Source organism: Lissotriton vulgaris, chromosome 1_1, assembly GCF_964263255.1.
Source record: "Lissotriton vulgaris chromosome 1_1, aLisVul1.2, whole genome shotgun sequence".
In the NCBI taxonomy this organism is placed as follows: Eukaryota; Metazoa; Chordata; class Amphibia; order Caudata; family Salamandridae; genus Lissotriton; species Lissotriton vulgaris.
Window position 1 is genome coordinate 1,068,128,219 of NC_141685.1, and position 21,920 is coordinate 1,068,150,138.

The 21,920-nt window shown below is 46.2% G+C and overlaps 1 protein-coding gene across 1 annotated transcript in view; it reads left to right on the forward strand.

Annotated features, from left to right (window-relative positions):
- The window catches only part of C1QTNF6 (C1q and TNF related 6), a 91,139-nt gene that overhangs the window by 26,662 nt on the left and 42,557 nt on the right, over window positions 1-21,920 (forward strand). The window contains exon 2 of the mRNA XM_086963133.1: window positions 20,520-20,772. Within this exon, the coding sequence (XP_086819259.1) occupies window positions 20,526-20,772 (247 nt within the window). The 5' untranslated portion in view covers window positions 20,520-20,525. The remainder of the gene's footprint in view (window positions 1-20,519; window positions 20,773-21,920) is intronic.

Here is a 21,920-nt window from a genome sequence, read left to right on the forward strand (position 1 = left end):
CTGATTTAGCCGGCAGTTCATGAAGTTTTGGCATGACCAACTAACTGTGGCACATCTCAAAGACAAGGAAGGATAATGACCTGGAATACGTCTGCGCATAAAGCTAGGGAGTGTAGTAAAGTTAAAATAAGCACTGGCAAAACCGACAGGTCGGCATTAACATTTTTAAGAGGTGAATACTGGCACTTTGTTAGAAAACTCAATCTTTTATATTTCTAAATGCTTCCTTCTCTGTGCTTCCTTCATAAATGCTTGGTGGTACACTGCACATGTAATCACTCCCTGAGAAGGGGGCACGGCTTTTGTGGGGGAATATTTCCTCTCTAACCAGGACAAAAACAGTTTCCTTTCTTGGTCCTCAGAGTCTTTGAAGGAACGCTTTACAAATGTCACAGCAAGGAGGATTTATGCTTGATGTACAGGTCATGTAGTCACTTGTGGGACTATTCACAAACGACATTTTATAGCACATTTTTTAGTACAGCAGTAGTATTAAAAGGATACTATAACATGTTATTCACAAACCTTGTGTGGAAGCCTCCGTCTCGCCTGTCTTTTATGCCCAGGTATCTCTGCCCAGGCTGTGGCGATCTATCTTATGTAGGTATACATTTTACAGTGGCGGAACAAAGGGCCCTGTAGTGCAGGGGCCCCCATGCTCCAGGGGCCCCCCTCAGCACAGTACCCTGGCCTGTGAGCTACTAAGTGCGTCTAGAGGAGGCCCATCTTTTACTTTGCAAGGGGGCCCCTTCAAGTGTTGTTATGTCACTGACATTTTTGTGGGAGGGATGCGAGTAGTGGCTGGAAAATTGGGAATACTTGGTACCAGGGACTGCTTCTCTGTAATAACGAAGTATAATCACCCCACTGGTCAGTCAGCGAAAAATAAAAATGACATTAAAACAATATTATAATGTTATTTTCCACAGAAAAACCCAGCCATGGAATCTAGGGCGGGCATGGCTGGGTCTTGACAGAAAGGAGGAGAGTTGTGCTCTGTAAGTCCGCAAGTCGGTTTGGCCAGCAGCCTTAGGACGGCCAGACCGACATGCGCACTTACATTTCCCCAACCCAGCTGTGTTGCACAGCCGGGTGGAGAAATGGCACAGGCCCCTTGTGCCTGAGCAGGTGTCATTGCAGCCCGCTCAGGCCAATCCAGTAATAGGAAACAAATAAGCCAAGGTATAGATGAGATCTTTCTGGGACTCCCTCAAACACGACATACAGTAGAACTCTAAACTAGGGCTCTAAGGGGAGAAAAGAGCTTAGTATTTCAATCTCTTTGGCTGAAGTTTTCGAGTTTAAGTTGTTTCAAATGACATGGATGTGCTACTAAGGAAACACTCATGTTCAACCTAAAGCCATTATAATACTGTTTATTGCTGTTTTCAAAGTGCTGGAGATTCCCAGCCTGATGACAGGAAATTATTCAAGTAGGAGAATCTATGAATGATCCAATGCTGGAGTGGCAACTTGTAACAAGACATGATATCATCAGACTCGAGAAAACAAGTTACTTACCTTTAACTTTGGTTCCCCAGTATTGGCAACTTTCATAGATTCCCATGCTTTGTATCATTCCCCCGTTGGCGGAATGGTAGCCTCGGTAAATAAAAAATACCATAGCAGTAAGTACGAAAGAGAAAACTAGGCCTAGGCCTCATCTCATTTTGTTGCTTATCCACCTCTTTTTGTAAAAGAGACCAAAAATTTGCAACAACCAATCAGAAGAGCCTCACCCCGTAGAACCTTCCTGAGAGAGCCTCAGAGCCTCAGATTTTCATAGCCGTTGTGAAACAGCAACCATCTCAGTAAAAGGCCGAGCTTTCCCAGGGGAGGAGGGTGGACGCATGGGAATCTATGAAAGTTACCAATACTGGAGAACCAAAGTTACAGGTAAGTAACTTGTTTTCTTGCCCCAGTATTGGAACTTTCATAGATTCCCATGCTTTGTATCAGAGTAGCTAGCAGTAAGCCATAAAAGCACATTTTGTTACATGAAAATCATTATATGACAACATAGTTATCCTCATAGGAAAAAAATTGTAAAATGTTACCATAGAAAAGAATACGATAACTAATACAAAATGTGCAATACAGGAAGGAGGGGTTGTAGGGAAAGCTCACCTCTCATTGAAAAAGATTTCTCAGGACTGCTTGTCTTACCGCTGCATCGTTCTTCATGGAAGAATCCAAGCAGTAGTGCTTCGTGAAGGTGTCGGTACTGCTCCACGTAGCTGCTCTACAGATGACCTTGATAGGGACTCCTGAGAATAGAGCCACCGATGATGCAACAGATCTCGTTGAATGAGCACAAACTCGTCTTTCAAGCGGTTTGCCTGCTTCTTGATGGCAAAACTGAATTGCATTAGAGATCCAAGTGAAATACTGTGCTTTGAAAGCGGAAGTCCCTTCCGCAGGGCACTATAAGAGACAAAAAGCTGAGAAGACTTCCTGAATGGTTTTGTTCGTTCCAGATAAAATTTCAGACACCTTTGAACATCCAAAGAATGCAAAGACCTTTCCGCTGGTGTAGTAGGTCGTGGGAAAAAAGATTTTAAAATCACAGGCTCATTCAGATGGAATTCGGATGGGACCTTCGGGATGAATTTTGGATTCGTCCTTGGAATCAGAACATCCTTCTTGAACTGCAGAAAGGGTTCCACGATCGTGAGCGCTTGGAGCTCACTAATCCTCCTAGCCGATGTTAAGGCTAATAGAAGAGCCAGCTTCCATGACAGAAATTTAAGATCCGCCCTGTAAATGGGCTCAAACGGGGTTCTCATCAGATGAGCCAAAACCAAATCAAGCTGCCAGACTGGTGGCGGAGGCCAAACTGGAGGAAACCCCTAAAAAGGCCCTTTAGGAATTGTTTGATAATCCTCGCAGACCAAAGTAAAGGACCTGAAGACGTCCGCCTGAATCTAGAGATGGTTGTAAGATGTACTTTGACAGAGGAATGAGCCAAACCTGATTTAGCCAGAGAAAGAATATATGGCAAAATCTGATGCGGAGCTGAAATGTATGGATGAAGATTCTGCCTCTGACACCAGAGACAGAACCTTTTCCATTTCGCCCGGTAAGTCTTATTTGTACTTGGAGCTCGGGCCTGAGACAGAATATCCTTACACTCCTTAGTGAGGTTCGAATCCTGGAATTCTCTGTACTCAGGAGCCACGCTGTCAACTGGAGTGACCTCGGATCTGGATGGAGCACTTGACCCTGAGACATTGTCAACAGAGACGGAAAAGGCTGCAGGTGAATTGGTTGATCTTGAGAAAGCAGGAGGAGTTCTGTGTACCAGAACTGTCGGGGCCACGCTGGTGCAATTAAAATCATTTTGCAAGGTTCCGCTTTGAGTTTCCTGATTAGTCTCGGGATTAGGGGTATTGGAGGAAAGGCGTAGACAAATGCTCCGCACCAAGCTATCGAAAGCGCATTCTCCAACGACCCCAGATGGTGATCCCTGCTTGTGCAGAACTGGCATTTGTTGTTTTCTGGGGTTGCAAACAGGTCTATGGTCGGGGTTCCCCAAATTGAGAAGACCTCCTCAAGAATGGTCTGGTTTAATTCCCACTCGTGACTGATCGATCTTTGGCGACTCAGAGCATCCGCTGTTGTATTGAGCGAACCTGCGAGGTGCTCTGCCGTAAGAGTAATGTTGTGGAGAATCATCCAGTTCCAAATTTCCTGAGCTTCTTTTGTAAGAGCCCGGGATCTTGTCCCGCCCTGTTTGTTTATATAGTGCATGGCCGTTGTGTTGTCCATGCGAACCAGCACTGTGCGATTCTGAATCCTTGGAAGAAAGGCCTTTAGGGCCAAGCGAATAGCTTTGAGTTCCAATAGATTGATGTGGAACTTGCGTTGACCTGGGTCCCAATGGCCGCTCACATGCAACTCTTGTAGCATTGCTCCCCACCCTTCTAGTGAGGGGTCCGTGGTTAGAACCATGGGAGATGGAGGAAGCGTGAAGGTTAAACCTTTTGAGATGTTGTCCTTTATCAGCCACCAGATGCTCGCCCTTTTCATTGCTGATGTCACTGTTATCCTGTCGTCGAAAGAGCCTTCTGCCTGGCACCACTGCTTTTCCAGACGCTCTTGCAGTGGACGCATTCGAAGCCTGCCGTGCGGAATCAATGGTATGCAGGATGAGATCGATCCTAGCAGGGACTTGTAGAGACGGACCGACAGCGATTTCCTCTTTTGCAAGAGTCAAGCTGACAGAAGAAGTTTGTTTTGACGTTCCTCCGATGGAAAAACCTTGCAGCAATTTGTGTCCAGGATAGACCCTAGAAACCTTGCTGACCTGGATGGGAGAAGGACCGATTTCTCCTTGTTGAGTTGAAGTCCCAGTTGGTTGAAGAGTTGAATGCAGCTTGTGACCACCCTGGAAGCTGCCTGGAAGGATGAAGCTTTTACCAGCCAATCGTCTAGGTAGGGAAAGACCTCTAGAGATTGCTTTCTGAGAAATGCCGCCACTGGAGCAACTACTTTTGTAAATATCCGTGTTGTGGACCTGAGACCAAAAGGAAACACTTTGAATTGAAAGTGGCTCTTGCCTACTGTGAAGCGTAGTTATTGCATGTGAGCTGGGTAGATCGGTACATGGAAGTATGCGTCCTCTAAATCCAGAGTCGCCATGTAGTCCCCAGGATTCAGTAGACGTAGAATATCCTGAAGGGTGACCATCCTGAATGATAGCTTTATGAGATAGGTGTTCAATCATGGACATTTGTATAGCGCGCTACTCACCCGGAAGGGTCTCAAGTCGCTGGGGGGAGGGGTCCGCTACTGCTCGAAGAGCCAGGTCTTGAGGAGCTTCCTGAAGGAGAGATGATCCTGGGTCAGCCGGAGTTGGATCGGGAGGGAGTTCCATGTCTTGGCTGCCAGGTAGGAGAAGGATCTTCCCCTGGCGGTGGCTCTGCGGATGCGTGGTACGGCGGCTAGGGCGAGGCAGGTTGATCATAGCTGGCGGGTGGGCGCGTAGAAGGTCAGGCGGTTGTTGAGGTACTTGGGGCCCCGGTCGTGGAGGGCCTTGTGTGCGTGGGTAAGGAGCCTGAATGTGATCCTCTTGCTGATCGGGAGCCAGTGCAGGTCTCTCAGGTGGCCAGAGATATGGCTGTGTCGGGGGATGTCCAGGACGAGTCGTGCGGAGGTGTTCTGAATGCGCTGTAGACTTTTCTGAAGTTTGGCTGTGGTTCCGGCACAGAGGGTGTTTCCGTAGTCCAGTCGGCTGGTGGCGAGTGTGTGGGTGATCATCTTCCTGGTTTCGGTGGGGATCCATCTGAAGATCTTACGGAGCATGCGCAGGGTGTTGAAGCATGATGAAGAGACGGCATAACAAGGGGCAAGCACTGTTAAAATCTTCAGAGAAAGGGATATTCAGTTCTCTGTGACAGAGGAAGTTCGTGAAAGAGATCGGGGCCCCTAAGGTTCTTCTACAAAATCTATGCTCTTCCGCTTGAATTAAGTTACACTTGTCAATACCCCAGACTTCAGCCCCAAAAGTAGCAACTGGGAGACACTGCATCTTAAAAATCTTCAATAATGGGGCACGTGCTCCCCCCTTCCTGGTTGCGGTAGACTAAACAATGAACTGATTGCTATGGAAAATGCATTTCCACTATGTGCTATGTGTGCTCTCTAAGAGTCGTTGTCAGCAGAACACATTCTTAGATACGAAAAAGTGCTTGTGCATTTTAGACTAGATTCACCCACTATTAGATATGCCAAGTGATGCTTCTTTGGGCCACCTGCTATAATAAAAGATTTATTGAAATTAGTGAGTAAATCCAGCAATGCCATGAAGTTTACAAAACGGCATACTGGTAATCGGAAGGTCTTCGGGGTATGGGCCATTAACACAGTATTATCAGCATATAGTAGCAATGGTAAAAAAGAGCCTTTAACTTTAGGGACATCAGGAGTAGTGGTAAGTAAAAAAAGTATGAAGGTCATTTATATAAAGAATTAATAAAAGCAGGCTAAAACACATCCTTGCAAAAAACACAGTTGATGGACAGAATGCAGAACAATGTCTTACATTCACCCCAGTACAAAGATCTGGGCCTAAATCCATCGTTTTTTTGCACTCCACACCACCCTAGGTCAGACAATGGCTATATGCAAATCAGCCTTGACCCTGTGCCTCATGGGAACAGTCCAGCCCAACCTACCAAGCCATGTCTTTCCTATACCGGAATCAAGCATCCAAGGCCGTGTTTCTGGCTATCAGCCTTCTCAGCCTGGATAGCTTGATTCCAGTGATGTGGAGAGCCTGGGACTCACGTTTGAGCATACCCAGCCCACTCAGGGTGAAAATTGCAAAAAACACAGTTGATTGACAGAATGCAGAACAATGTCTTACATTCACCCCAGTACAAAGATCTGGGCCTAAATCCATCGTTTTTTTGCACTCCACACCACCCTAGGTCAGACAATGGCTATATGCAAATCAGCCTTGACCCTGTGCCACATGGGAACAGTCCAGCCCGAACTACCAAGCCATGTCTTTCCTAGACCGGAATCAAGCATCCAAGGACCGGTTTCTGGCTATCAGCCTTCTTCAGCCTGGATAGCTTGACTCCAGTGATGTGGAGAGCCTGGGACTCACGTCTGAGCATACCCAGCCCGCTCAGGGTGAAAATTGGCTTGGTAGTTTACACAGTTGAACACTGTGGTCAAATCCATGAAAGATAGAGAAATTGGGGAATTTTTGGCTATAGTGTATTTTCTTATTAGCAAGTTAAGGTTGAGACACTGCTCTACTGTGCCGATCTTAGATTTAAAGCCATACTGACTGGGATAGATACTGACTTCTCTTCCACCAAATCCTTTATTTGATTATACAAGACCCTGCCAAAGATTTTTAAAGTTGTGTCTATTAATGATATGAGCCTATAACAACTGGGCTGAGAGCAATCATCCTTTTAGAAAATGGGCACTATAATAGATGTTGACCATGAGAGAGGTTGGGGGGGGGGGCAAAGGCAAGGCTATTAAAAACATTCAGCAATAGAGGCGCACAGAATCCAGGGTTATATTTGAAGAGATCTCCTCACTCATTAGTCAACCCTGAGGAGGTCTTTCTCTACCACCAGAGTGGCCCTAGAGTAAGTCCAGAGGGGTGGAGCATGGCCTGGTAGACATCTGTGTGTTCGCTGCCCGAGTAGGGACAAACCCCCTGTGGGATTTCCTACCTAGGAGTTAGGCTCTCCCAGTGGGACACCTCCTGGGTGAGGCATATTCTCTTGTTGTGGCATTAGGGCCTTGGGTTCTTTACCACTGTGAATTCAGTGTGAAAGTGTGCATGACCTTCCTACACCCATTAGGAAGTGGTGCTTGCCTGAGGTTTCTAAACATAGGTCAGATCGGCCATTGCATTCCTACGGGTGCACACTCTATGGTGGTTGTAAACCGGTGACCAGTCTCACATTACAGGCCGGTGTGCACGCTTGCACCTACGATATTTTAAAACCAGTGACCCGCCTGCCATTGCAGGCCGGTCTGCGCACGTGCAACAATAATATGCTTGAACATGTGCCCAGCCTGCCATTGCAGGCTGGTGTGCGCATTTGCACCGATGGTGTTTCTACACGCGTCCAGCCTGCCATTACAGGGTGGTGTGCACCTTTGCATCGATGGTGTTTCTAAACATGTGTCCAACCTGTCATTACAGGTCAGTGTGCGCGCCATTGCATTTCTACTCAGGCTGGCCTGCTTAAATCACTAGCCATCCTGAGAGGACCTTTCACTACCACCAGGGGTGAAGCGAGTAGAAGGTGAAAGTCAGGGCAGGTACACACGTGTGTTCCCTGCCCAGGTAATGAAGAGTACCCATGTGTTTCCACTACCTATGAGGTTTGCTCTTCCCATAGGCTAACATGGGGAAAGTGTAGAAATTACTTAAGGCTGCAATAGTGGATTGTAGTGGAACAGCCTCATAATGTTTCCTATCATTGGAATTTGCAGTGACAAACCCTTTCCATTGGTAAAGGTGGTTTTGTCATGGCTAGTGTATAAATGCCAATTCTAGAAAGTGGGCCTTTCTATGCTCTAAAACTCTTTGTGCATGGCTCCAGTCCACACTGGAGGTTGGGGGAGCACATCTGGGCATTTTCAGTGACAGCTATAAAACACTGGGCATGCAACTAGAACAACAGACCTCTGCCATTTGCGGGCCTGGCTGGATGGATTGGAGGAGGACGTTTTGACCCTTGGCCGCTGGAGCCAGATTATGGCCCTACTAAAGATTGAAATCTGTATTCCACAGCCTCATGGCGGACGGGACTGAAATTTAGGGGAGACAACTGTGGTTCAAAGGGAGAACCATCCCCAACTTCAAAGGCATACTACAGTATACCTACTGGTGCCATACTTCAGCAGAGCAGAGATACACTTGTGGGGACATGGGACCGGAGAACCTGGAACTGCGTGGTGCACACTGCCAGAAGAATCTGGTGTGCACAAGGAGGATTACTGCCATTGAAAGGGATTGTGTGCCCTTTCTGAATAGTGGCTGGCCTGAGCTGACTACCTGCTGCTGGGTGGCACCCTGAATTGTGCTCTCCAAGGGCTCCTTGGCTTGCCCCCTGTTCTTTCAGAGGTCTCAGGGACATAAAATACTTCGTACGAGGGAGCCCCCACCATCTACTTGTGACACCAGAAGAACATTGCTCTCTTAATTGCCCACATTGTGTACTGGATCCTGTCGTGATTGGCAGTAGTGTAAGAACCAAGAACACCACTAACCTTGTCCTGTGGCCAAGCAGAGACGATATCTGACGCTAAGTCCCTTAATTCCTCACAACACGAAACCCAGCAGAGAATATATACTACTCTGTCAGACTCCGCGCCCCAGAGGAAAAAAGGGAAAGAGGATGAAGGTGTGTTCCCTCCTTCTTTCGCAGGGACTTGTGTTACTCTCAGGGCTGGGTCTAGTATACCTTCAAGGCTGTAGGTGGGATGACAAAACACACAATTACTCATATACTCAATGACCCTTTTTACTATATATGGGCAGTGCCTTTCTTTCACTCACCAAGATTCCTCTATTCCCTTCCTTAGATCCTAAGAACTACCCAGTCTTCTTTTCTGTGATGCCACAATCAGAAACTCCAAAACATGCTGGTTCAGGAAACTTATACCAAACACGAGTATCTCCACAGTACTAGTCTCTTTCACAAAAGGCACTTCTCTTTTCTTCTTGCTTCCAAGTATTGTTATTCTCACAATACTGGAACTGACATTATCCACAACCAGATTCAGTGTCTCTGGCACAAAGAGTTAATGGAGGTTTCCTGATAAAAAGCAAAAAGTCTCGTGGAAACAAAGAACAAAGAACAGGCGGTATACTTTCTGATTTCAGTCCCGGCTTCTGTCCACAACAAAAACCTCTCTATTCTAGGAAAGCGTTAATTCATGAACGCGTCCAAAATCCGGTCGCGTTAATGAAATAGACACGCTTTACTTTTCTCGCGTGTAGAGTAGAAGCGTCTCGCGCTTCACTCTAATACCGCGGATACAATTACTAAAGTGAAGAAACAAAGTATCCAAGGTTCACGGATTTCACTGCAAGGAGAGGAAAGGCGCGCCCGCGCTTTCCTCACAAAAAACAAACAAAATGGGTTAACGATACCAGCAGGTCTTCATGCACTCGTAACCCAAGACAAACAGGCTTCCTGAAAACGGTGATTCTTCACGCTGGGATCCGGCGGGGAACACCATCCGCCCTTCCTAGAATTCAACAGGTTGATTGACAAGCACTTTCCCCTTGGAAAGGAAGTGCTTATATCCCACAAGGAAATCCCAGGGCAGTCTGGGACTTGTAGTTAACATGACTCTTCCTGTTTTCTCTGCATACCTGGAATTCCGCCCTCGGGATTTCAAAATCGCCACAGAACCCCCTCTCGAGGACTGCCGTCCCGGCGGTCGTCCAGGCTTCCCAGGATACTTTTCATGAAATTGCGCGACCAACTCAGGACAATTCAGATTGGCCAAAGGCTCCCACGTTCTCTCCTTAGGTCCGTAACCTTTCCACCCAACCAAGTATTGGATCCTACCCCTAACCATACGAGAGTCAAGGATAGCCTGCACCTCATATTCCTCCTGCCCATCAATGTCAATAGGAAGTGGCCTATCCAGTATTCTCGCACGAGCAGGACAAGGAAGGAGGAGGGAAACATGAAATGCGGGATGTATTTTCCAGGAATCAGGGAGGGACAACCTCATAGCTACAGGGTTAATAACCTCCACTATGCTGTAAGGCCCCACATACTTAGGTTTCAGCTTGTTTTCCCCTTTCAAATGTATGTGCCTAGTGGAAAGCCATACCCTGTCTCCCACCCCATATTCAGGTGCTGGTGATCTCTTCCTGTCAGCAAAGCGTTTCTGGGAAGACTGAGCACTCGCCAAGCTGTTACGTGCTGCCACCAACACCGCTTTGAGATGGGCATGATGTTCATGAATGCTGGGTACAGGGGAATGCACGGGCACCTCAAAGGGAAGGGCATTAGGATGATAACCATACAAACAAAAGAAAGGAGAACAACCCAAGGTGGAGTGTATGGCATTATTATATGCAAACTCAGCCATCCAAATTAACATTGTCCAGTCCATATCATTTTGCAGAGCAAAGCAGCGAAGATACTGTTCCAACGTCTGGTTCAGACGTTCCGTTTTGCCATCAGTCTGGGGGTGATAGGAGGAAGAGAGTCGAGCATCGACGTCCATGGTCTTACAAAGAGCCTTCCAGAATCGGGAAGTAAATTGGGTTCCTCTATCCGTAATGAGCACGCAAGGAATGCCATGTGCTCGAACGATATGTTGCAGAAACACCTGCGCCAGTTCAGCTGAAGTAGGAAGACTCGTCAACGGAATTAAATGACCCATCTTTGTCAAATGGTCGACGACCACTAGGATCACGGTCTTATCATTACAGGGTGGCATTTCAACTATGAAGTCCATAGACAATGTGTGCCAGGGTTTTGGAGGAACAGGCAGAGGCCTCAGAAGTCCCATGGGTTTGACATGGACGGATTTCCCTTGCATGCAAACAGCACAGTTTTTGATATACTGTCTCACATCATCTCTAAGGTTGGACCACCAGAACTCACGTTCCACACCAACTATGGTCTTGTAGATTCCCAAATGGCCTCCTAAGGGGGAGTCGTGTATCCATTTCAAGACTTGCAGCTGCAAGATCTCAGTGGGGACATAGATAGCGGACCCATGGTAGGCAAGATCATCTTTTTCCATTCGATGTTCCGGATCTTCTTGTATCCATGCTTGTACATCCGACTCTGCCAGAGCTACCCTCACGTCGTCCAGAAAGTCCTGTGTAGCCAACAAGGCAATTGCGGATAGACAACCACTTGCTTCTTTCAGGATTAGTGGGGGTTCTTCCGTGGTTCCTGCACGTTAGTCTTCAGTTTCACCGATGCGAGACAGGGCGTCCGCTTTACCATTCTGTGGTCCAGGTCTATACTTGATAACAAAATCATAATCCGAGAAGAACAATGTCCATCTCAACTGCCGAGGCGTAAGCGCCTTCGCGTTTTTCAAGAATAGAAGATTTCGATGGTCAGTGTAGATTTCAACCGTGTGAACAGCTCCCAATAGGTAGTGACCCCATTCCTCACATGCCCTTTTGATTGCCAGGAGTTCTTTATCCGAGATGGAATAGTTGATCTCGCAAGGTGTCAGTTTCTTGGAGAAAAAGGCAACAGGATGCAGTTGACCAGTGTCAGGATGGCGTTGTGATAGAATACCCCCTATTGCATATTGCGAAGCATCCGTTTCCAGCACGAAGGGTATTTGAGGATCCGGATGGCGAAGGATGGGAGCTCGGGTAAACTGATCTTTCAGATACTGGAAGGAGATAGCAGCTTCCTGGTTCCATACAAACGGAGTATTTTTTCTCAACAAGCTGGAGATTGGATGGATTATCTTTGAGAAATCCTTGATGAACCGTCTATAGTAATTGGCAAAGCCAAGGAAACTTTGAACGGATTTAACATTTGTAGGCGTACTCCATCCGATGATCGCCTCAATCTTACTAGTATCCATTTGAAATCCATTTGCATTGATGACATATCCAAGGAATGCTACCTCCGTGACATGAAACAGGCATTTTTCAAGCTTGGCATACAAGGAATGATGTTGCAATTTCCTGAGAACGATCTTCACATGCTCCACATGTTCATGAAGGGTCGATGAATAGATTAAAATGTCATCGATATACACAATACAAAAGGTTTCTAGACAACCTCTTAACACTTCATCCATGAAATATTGGAAGGCGGCAGGGGCGTTACAGAGCCCGAATGGCATCACTCTATATTCGAACAACCCAAACTTTGTTCGAAACGCCGTCTTCCACTCGTCTCCCTTCTGGACTCTGACCAGATGATACGCCCCTCTAAGATCGAGCTTGGTAAAGAAACGGGCACCCTTCAATTGATCCAAAAGCACCGGTATAAGAGGGAGCGGATATCGATTCTTTATGGTCATTCTATTGATGGATCTGTAATCGATGCATGGTCGTAACTCGTCGCAGTCCTTCTTTGGGATGAAAAACATGGGGGATGAGGCAGGAGATGTAGAATGCCGAATAAATCCTGTAGCCAAATTCTCATCGAGGTAGTTCCTCAGATACCGCGTCTCCTTTTCAGTCAAGGCATATACTCGACTACACGGTATGTCTGCTCCCGGAATGAGTTCAATACGGCAATCATACACTCGATGTGGAGGTAACTCCGTTGCCTTCTGTTTGTCGAACAATGATCGATAAGACTTGTATTCTTCAGGAAGAACCGTGGCGCAACAATAATGTCCTCGGGTACACTCTGTTGCCAAACACACAGAAGGCGTGATGTTATTCTTTTCCAGGTCAGGCAAAGCTTGCCTACAATTCTCTTTACAAAAATCCGATGACAGAGTGATGGTACGCGCCGCCCAAATAACCTTAGGATCGTGAAGGGTCAACCATGGCATTCCAAGGATGAGCCTGAACTGTGGCGCATCAATCAGATCGAATTGTATATGTTCCTGGTGATTCTGGTTCGTCTGCATCAATAACGCACTAGTATGATAGGACACAGGGCCCGATGACAAGACAGTCCCATCTACGGCTTTCACTAACTCCGGTTTGTCCTTCTTCTCGCAGACGATTCCTATCTTCATGGCATATTCTTGATCGATGTAGTTGCCTGTAGCACCAGAATCTAATAAAGCATCGATTTCCATGGCTTCACGAGAATTAACCCACAGGGTGACCTTCAGGTTCATATGAGCAACTGCGGGATGCAAGGTGTTCGCAAGTATTGGTGAGATCGTTTGTAATTGACAACCCAAGACAGAGACCTCTTCCTGATTTGGGCGTTCTAGTTTTCCGCCGGTCGTCCTGATTGAATCATCGCTTGGTTAGGTGGCCCTTGGGATCTTCCCGGCAAGGCATTCCTCGCTCTACAATCCTTAATGAAATGGCCTCCCTTGCCACAATACAGGCATTGCTTCAGTCTTCTTCTCTTCTCTTTCTCTTCCTTGGATAGGGGTCCACGTATACCTCCGATCTGCATAGGCTCGACCCCATCAGGCATTTTCGGATGCTCCTCTGTGGTACTCTTAAACCGGGGATAGAAGAAACGTCCTTCTCCTCTGTTCCTATCACCCCTTCTTTCCAGAAGTCGGTGGTCCAATTGGACTGTCAGGTCGATCAGTTCTTCACAGGTAGAGGGGAGCTGCACTACCTGGGCCAACACGTCTTTAAGCTCTCCTCGTAGCCCTTGATAGAAGATAGATATTCTTTTCGCCGTGGGCCACTCTGTTTCGACCACTAGTCGATTAAACAAGGTGATGTAGGAAAGCAAGTCTTGAGACCCTTGGCGCAATGTTAGTAATTCTCTATCCAAGGACAACATGTGTAGCTTCCTGTCGAAAAGTCTTCGTAATTCTAAACAAAAGTCCTCAAAATTGTGTAGCACAGGATCGTTTCTCTCCACCAAGGGAATCGACCAACTTGATGCATTGCCTCCCATATACGACATCATGAACGCCGTTTTTGCTGCATCTTCCTGGAACACCCCCGGTTTACACAGAAAGTGCAACCTACACTGGTTCAGGAAGGTCTCAAACTTACGGGGATCCCCATAGAACCTTTCAGGGGGCGCAAGAGGAATACCCATGTTTTGTATCACATGAACAGTGGGTACCGTGTCAGAAGGTGAGGAATTATCTGAGGATGACAGAGAAACCCCCCCCCCCTTCAGCTCCCTGAGAGACTGTAGACGACGGGGGTTGTAACGTGGCTGGCTTGATGTAAGACGCCCCACCTGTGTTTTTACGTGCTAACCCTGCCACTTCTGTCCGAAGCACACCCATTTCCTTATATAACACCTGATTCTCAGTTCTAGAGGTAGTGACCTCCTGTTGCAGAGCAGCAAGGCTCTCTACCACAGAATTCAACACACTTTCTATATTCATCGTCTAGGCCGGGCTCATACACTTGGGCTTGTCAATCTGTCGTGATTGGCAGTAGTGTAAGAACCAAGAACACCACTAACCTTGTCCTGTGGCCAAGCAGAGACGATATCTGACGCTAAGTCCCTTAATTCCTCACAACACGAAACCCAGCAGAGAATATATACTACTCTGTCAGACTCCGCGCCCCAGAGGAAAAAAGGGAAAGAGGATGAAGGTGTGTTCCCTCCTTCTTTCGCAGGGACTTGTGTTACTCTCTGGGCTGGGTCTAGTATACCTTCAAGGCTGTAGGTGGGATGACAAAACACACAATTACTCATATATTCAATGACCCTTTTTACTATATATGGGCAGTGCCTTTCTTTCACTCACCAAGATTCCTCTATTCCCTTCCTTAGATCCTAAGAACTACCCAGTCTTCTTTTCTGTGATGCCACAATCAGAAACTCCAAAACATGCTGGTTCAGGAAACTTATACCAAACACGAGTATCTCCACAGTACTAGTCTCTTTCACAAAAGGCACTTCTCTTTTCTTCTTGCTTCCAAGTATTGTTATTCTCACAATACTGGAACTGACATTATCCACAACCAGATTCAGTGTCTCTGGCACAAAGAGTTAATGGAGGTTTCCTGATAAAAAGCAAAAAGTCTCGTGGAAACAAAGAACAAAGAACAGGCGGTATACTTTCTGATTTCAGTCCCGGCTTCTGTCCACAACAAAAACCTCTCTATTCTAGGAAAGCGTTAATTCATGAACGCGTCCAAAATCCGGTCGCGTTAATGAAATAGACACGCTAAACTGTTCTCGCGTGTAGAGTAGAAGCGTCTCGCGCTTCACTCTAATACCGCGGATACAATTACTAAAGTGAAGAAACAAAGTATCCAAGGTTCACGGATTTCACTGCAAGGAGAGGAAAGGCGCGCCCGCGCTTTCCTCACAAAAAACAAACAAAATGGGTTAACGATACCAGCAGGTTTTCATGCACTCGTAACCCAAGACAAACAGGCTTCCTGAAAACGGTGATTCTTCACGCTGGGATCCGGCGGGGAACACCATCCGCCCTTCCTAGAATTCAACAGGTTGATTGACAAGCACTTTCCCCTTGGAAAGGAAGTGCTTATATCCCACAAGGAAATCCCAGGGCAGTCTGGGACTTGTAGTTAACATGACTCTTCCTGTTTTCTCTGCATACCTGGAATTCCGCCCTCGGGATTTCAAAATCTCCACAGATCCCAACCGGTTGCCAGACCTGAGCATGGAACTAAGAATTGTGCCTGGAGACCAGATTGCCTTGTGCAGGGCCACAGAAGTCTTTCCCACATTTAAGGAATGTGGCCCTCGCATCGTGGGGACATCAGCACGCATAAACGTCTTCTTGGTGGTGAATGGATTCACGGGTTACAGGATCCAGCGAGCCCGCTTTGTTGATTGTGCCGCACCTCTCTCATGCGACACCCGAATGCATGCTCATTGCGTGTGGTGTCCGATTCACAGGTTGTGGCCCTCGGAGGTGGGGGCGTAACCCTAGTAGTGCCTCATTCTACCTAGTGAGGCATTTTAGAATTTGCATCTGTGTGTGTGACCAGAATTGTCTGATGCAACCAATATCAAAGTCCACCGGACGCTGTGCCTCGTTTCCAGGGAGGAGCAGAACTTGCAGCTCTTCGTTGGGTGTAACCGGAATTGTCTGGGGCGACCAATATCAACATGCACTGGATGTTGTGCCTCATTTTCAAGGAGGCGCAGAATTTGCAGCTCTTCATATGTGTTACCAGAACTGTCTAGTGCGCCCCGAATCAATGAGCACCAGACGTTGGGCCTGGATTGCATGGGTGCAACTCTGATTGACTTGTACCTGACAAGGTGCCCCTTGTCCAGAGATGCTTCCCTGCTCCATTCCCCATTTGATTGTTCCCTTTTTGGTCTTCAGTGAGGCAGATCAACTGCCCTCTCCTCACCCGTCCCCCAACGACTTTGTGTGGCCAGGAAGTATTGCCAAGCTTGGGTCTAGGTGGTGAGTTATTGACTAGGCTGAAGAAATGCTTCTGAGGATGATCGTAAGCTGGTCAAGGACTGCATGACCCCCCTGTGCTTTGCAGAACTGGGCTGGTGCCAGAAGGCCCTTGTAGAATCCTTTTGAGTGACCAACTATTGCGCCCCATGGCTTTTTCTCCTCTGCATCCTCTGTGTGAACTTCCTGAGTGGTGGCCAAACCCCCATTTGGCGGCTGCCACCTAATTGGTCCTGCTACCTACCCCTTCCTGCTTTCCTGGGACCATGACTAATTGTGACTTTGACTGTGTGGGGCCTAGGGTCCGAGGAGGAGGTTGGTTATCTCCAATCTGTGGGTGTAGGATGGTCTGAGTGAGTTGGAGAGTGAAGGGAGGCTTGGCCATGGGGTCTTGAGTATGTTATCGACTGACCTGCAGGATATCAGTTGACCCACATTAGGGTGCTGAGTGCGTATGTGTGCATTCCATACAGACCTGCCTGATATCTATTGCTCCACGTATCGGTGCAGAGTGAGTGTGTGTGAGGAAGTGATCGTTTGCAGACCACCTGTAATTCACGACACTGGCCGGCAGTATTGCCTTGCCAGAAGAGCATTACATTTATCATTGCTTTTACCTGTGTGGCCTCGGCTGCGGTGCTGCCAAAAAGTGTAATAATTCGTTGTATGTACATATTTCTGATATTGCTGTGACCCGGGGGGCACCCAATAACTGTGTGGTATTGAATTATAAGAAGTGCTGGGGTGGGCTTGGGGTGTACAGAGTGTTGCACCGCATAAAGGTGCTGGGGGAGTTGTAGATTAGGATCTTTCCTAAGTGTGCATAATACTAATGTCATTTTAAACACGGTTGGGCCTAGTACTGCTAGTAATAATTCCAAGTGTGAGTTTTGCCCAGCAAAAAAGATGTTTGTGTTGTGTTGATTATTGTGTGTGTTGATACAAACGTTATATACATACATCACATGAGAAGCCTCTTTTGTGATGCTCAGTGTATTTATCGTGGTGAGTGCTGTGCCAATGCTTTACACATTGCCTCTGTGATAAGCCTGACTGCTCAATACCATGCTACCCAAAGGTAAGCACAGGTTATACAGTGAGCGTAATCACCTGCCCCTGATGGGAGTGGTAAATTCCACCTGGCTAGAGCATCACCTCAGCCAGCTAGAAAGTGCCAGTTCCAACACTGCTCCACTGCTTTCAATAGGTTTGGATTACACAACTACCACTCAGAACATATACATATAGATACATACATACTAGAGTTCTAAAAATTAACACACTATACTCTTAATCTGTGTCTTGCTTTCATCTGACAGAGGAAGAATACAACATAGTAAAGAAAAAGTTGAATAGAGACAGGTGAAGAGACAACAGGGGAATTATGAAAAGTAGAGGACTTGAGAGGGTAAATGAAAGCAGGTGTAAAAGGTACCCACAAGCCATAGTAGTGTGAGAAAGGACAGAATGAGTGATGAAGTAGAGGTATTACATTTGAAGAGCTAGCAAGTTGGTGTGTGGGACTTTCAATTCATTCTGATTTACAAAATCATACAGTGCATTTGTCCATGTGAAGGGTTAGAGGAACGTCCACTCCCCAATAAGGTTATCCTATGTGGCCATTTTGAGGCACTCTTTACTTTCTTAGCACTTGGCAGTGTCATCACTCTGAAAAATGGATCCCTTTCATCGGAAAACTCTGACTATAAGAAACCCAAACCTTAATTTATTTTCTGTTTCTCTCCTTCACAGCCAAATTAAGTTACAGAAATGGAACCGTTACTTACCTGTAATCTTAGTTCTGCATCACTGATAGTCTCTCTGAAATCATTAAAGGCAGAATTGTTCCACAAATGTGCAAAACATCAAAACACTTTAACAGAAAAATGCTCCATTTGAAAAATCCATTAAAATAAAGAAAACTTGCCTACAAGCAGCAACATTTTCTAATTATGCTGTGTTTAAAAAACATACTTTCAATGTTTAAAAAACATACTTTCAATGAACTATTCCTAATGTACACCTAATTGAAAGCACCACTGCTTTTCACATTTTTAAAATCTCAAAACAGAGGAAAAGTGTAGCCGCCAACGTAGGGCCTGAAAAGCACTTAATTTTTTAAAGTAAAGTAGTGAAAGGCACTTGACTCCACTCAATTGCCAACTATGCTTTTAGTCCGTATGGAGATGATGAGCATACTATGGAATCATAGAGAATACGGAATTCAAAGAATTGAATTATATATAGGCAACGTTTACTTCTCCATCACAGGATTCTTTCCGATATCTATAAACCGTAGACTGGTCTGGGCCTGCCTTCAAGGTGGGGACCAATAATATAGCAAGGTAGAAGGTTAGGTACTGTAGGTTGGTCCAGAAAGTTATCCTTCGTGGAGTCAGAATCAATACAGCAGTGTTCAGCAAAGGGCATGAACAGAGGTCCGGCAGACAAAGATGCTTTGTCTCTGGGAGGTGAGCCATTGATGTGCCCAGCAAAGGTCTGTTTGCTTCTTGGTAACAAGTCAGAATAGAAGGCAGTGTCGACCCAGCAATCAGTGGTCGGGTTCATGGATGCCATTCTTGAGAAAACCACTCCATAATTGGCAAACCTCTATTTAGACTTTAACTGCCTTAAATTCTCTGTCTTTTGCCATCAAACATGAAATGTATGAAGAGTCATTTCGACGAAATACGGTGGATCGAGAAAGAAGGTTAGAACTTTAATCATATATTTTCTAAGAAATCGGAGATGTCTTAGGAAGAAATATCGGTGGGTGCATAAGGAAGTGTTACTCATTACTCTTTAAGGTTCTTCAGTGGAAAGAGCCTAACAAGCCCATTATCTAAAAAAATGCCCCGAAATCACCTGCACTCTAAGTCACAATATGGTTTTCCAAGGGGGTCAAAAGTACTGTGTTAGTTCCATTAATTACAGAGTGGCACCTCAATCGATGGCCAAACCCCCTATTTGAAGCTGAACTCTGAGCGAGACCCGTTTATACCATTTTGGATTGTGAATAGTGTCATTGCGTGTGGCTTTAGAGTAGTCCACCTTGGCCTCCTTGCTAACAGAGCCCCAGAAAACTTATTCTGGAAAGGTCTCAGCTTAGAGGCCACTGGGGCATCGGCAATGCCTTTGCTGAGGCTGCAACAGGACGCAAAATTGCTCTCTAGCTACATCCACACTGTACAAGCACAAGGTAGGACACTCCCTACATATAGTTTCCTCACTATGGGGGGTGGGGAGTATGGCTGCCGCGGGCACAAGTTCCCTGGCCTGGATTATTGGTAGGAGGCACAGGGTGACATATACAATGGAAGAAAACTATAACCTGTGCTTCATTTGTAAAAAAAAAAAAAAAAAAAGTACCAGGACTATACTCGGGAGGCCACCACAGCTTGCACCTCCCACTGCCACTGCCAATGAAAGTACCTACACAACTATTAACCATCACACTGTTACATGTGTAGACTGTGAAGAAGTGTAGTTAAGACTGTTCAAGGCCCCCAAAGCAATAGGAATGGCTTGGCAGCAGGTATTAGATGTTTTAAATGAATATCTAATCAACTGTTGTCCTGCTCATCTTTAAATTACATAAACAGCACCACCATGTGGCAGCTGTTATAAGTGCCGGTGTTGACAAATAAGTGCCAGTGCCGAGCACTGGAAACCACCAACTCAAATCAAGCTCTGACTATAACCAGCCAGCAGGAACACTTTAGCGCATGGGCGAGATACAGAAGTGAGCGTGACCTTATCTTGGCCAGCAGACGGCACTGCATGGAAAGGTAGAGATATGCATACTTGGGGAGAAAACTAACTCAAGTCAGGAGGGAGGGAGCACACAGGGGAATGGGAGAGATGCAATGGGAGAACGAACTGTGACCCAATGCCAAGATGAAGTTACCTCTTTTCTCCAATTTCTCTGTGGTTCTTCCCACTCACATTGTTTTCGCCCACATTCCCTTTTCACCCCATTCATCTCTCTCTTCACATATTACATGTCTGAGAGTCCCTCTTTCCCCCAGGTCATCATGGGACTTGCTGCCTTCCTGTGGCCTTTCAGTCTTCTCTTCCTGACAGCCATGATCTGCGGGGCCCCGTCCAATGATCCTGTCACCGACGACCCCCTGATGACCTCTCCCCGTGTCTGCCAACGCTGCTGTGACTCTGTCGACCCTCAGCCTTCAGCTACGACTCAGCACTCTTCTGCCGCCAACCCAAGCCCTCAGTACCTTCTCCCAGAGGTCCGGCCCTACATCGACATCACCATCTTAAAGGGTGAGAGCTTCACTTGGTGTTTATTTGTGGGCACATATAGAATATAAAGTCATCTTTGTGCTTTGTGTGGCAATCAGGACATTACAAGCTCAGACTTCCAACCTAAGGTAGGTGACTTTTTGAACAACTATGGCATTAGAAGTCAAAGTACCACCCTGGGGCGTGCGCGTGGGCAGTATATCGGGAACTAAGACTGAGAGCCTATCATTTCACTTTTACTGAAATTTCCATCCCTAAAGTTAGTGATAGGAGGCAATCTTTTTGAGCGGGCAAAGATGGCGACTATGCTCCAGAGAAGTCACTTTTGTATTGTGCTATATTTGCATTTGTGCATGCTTCATAACCATTACAAGGCGCCAAAGCGGTTTGGCAGATGAGAGGATGTGCTTGGTTGTAGAGTGTTCTATTAGGAAAGTGTACCGTAAGGATTAGTTACTTACCTGTAATCCTAGTTCTCTTCCAGGGGTATCCTCATCAAAGTCATAAGCATTAGAATATTCCCGCCCATGCGCGGGACCCCGGAAACACTATATTATATGTGCCCCACATATATATATATATATACATATATATATATAAATAATATATATATAAAAACAAGCAATAGCAGCCAAATCACATTAGAGCTTAAATATGCTGTGAAGAATTTCCACCATACATGTATAATAAGCATTAGAAACATGAGAAACAACACCAAAGATTGTTTAGAAATTGTTTTAATGCTCAGAAAGAAGTAGAAATTCTCATAACTCACTGGAAGCATAGGAAGCTCCCAGGCTGCATTGCAAACACACAGTCTAAAAAGACTGAAAAGCTAACCTGTAGCTGAATAGCAATAAACTGACACCGTGCCTTTCAGGCACTCATGACTCCCTGTATCCCATCATGCCCCAGGGGTGACAGTTAGGTCAGTTGTTCTTTTCGGAGACTGAAAACAAACCCAATAACAAATAGGTTAACAATATCTCCTTATTAAAGAGTATCCTTTGCCCGGGGAGGCGGGAGGGTTGCTTATGACTTTGATGAGGATACCCCTGGAAGAGAACTGGGATTACAGGTAAGTAACTAATCCTTCTCTTCCAGGGGATCCTCATCAATAGTCATAAGCATTAGAATAGAGTAGCAAGCCTCTCCTCATCCCTGCGGGC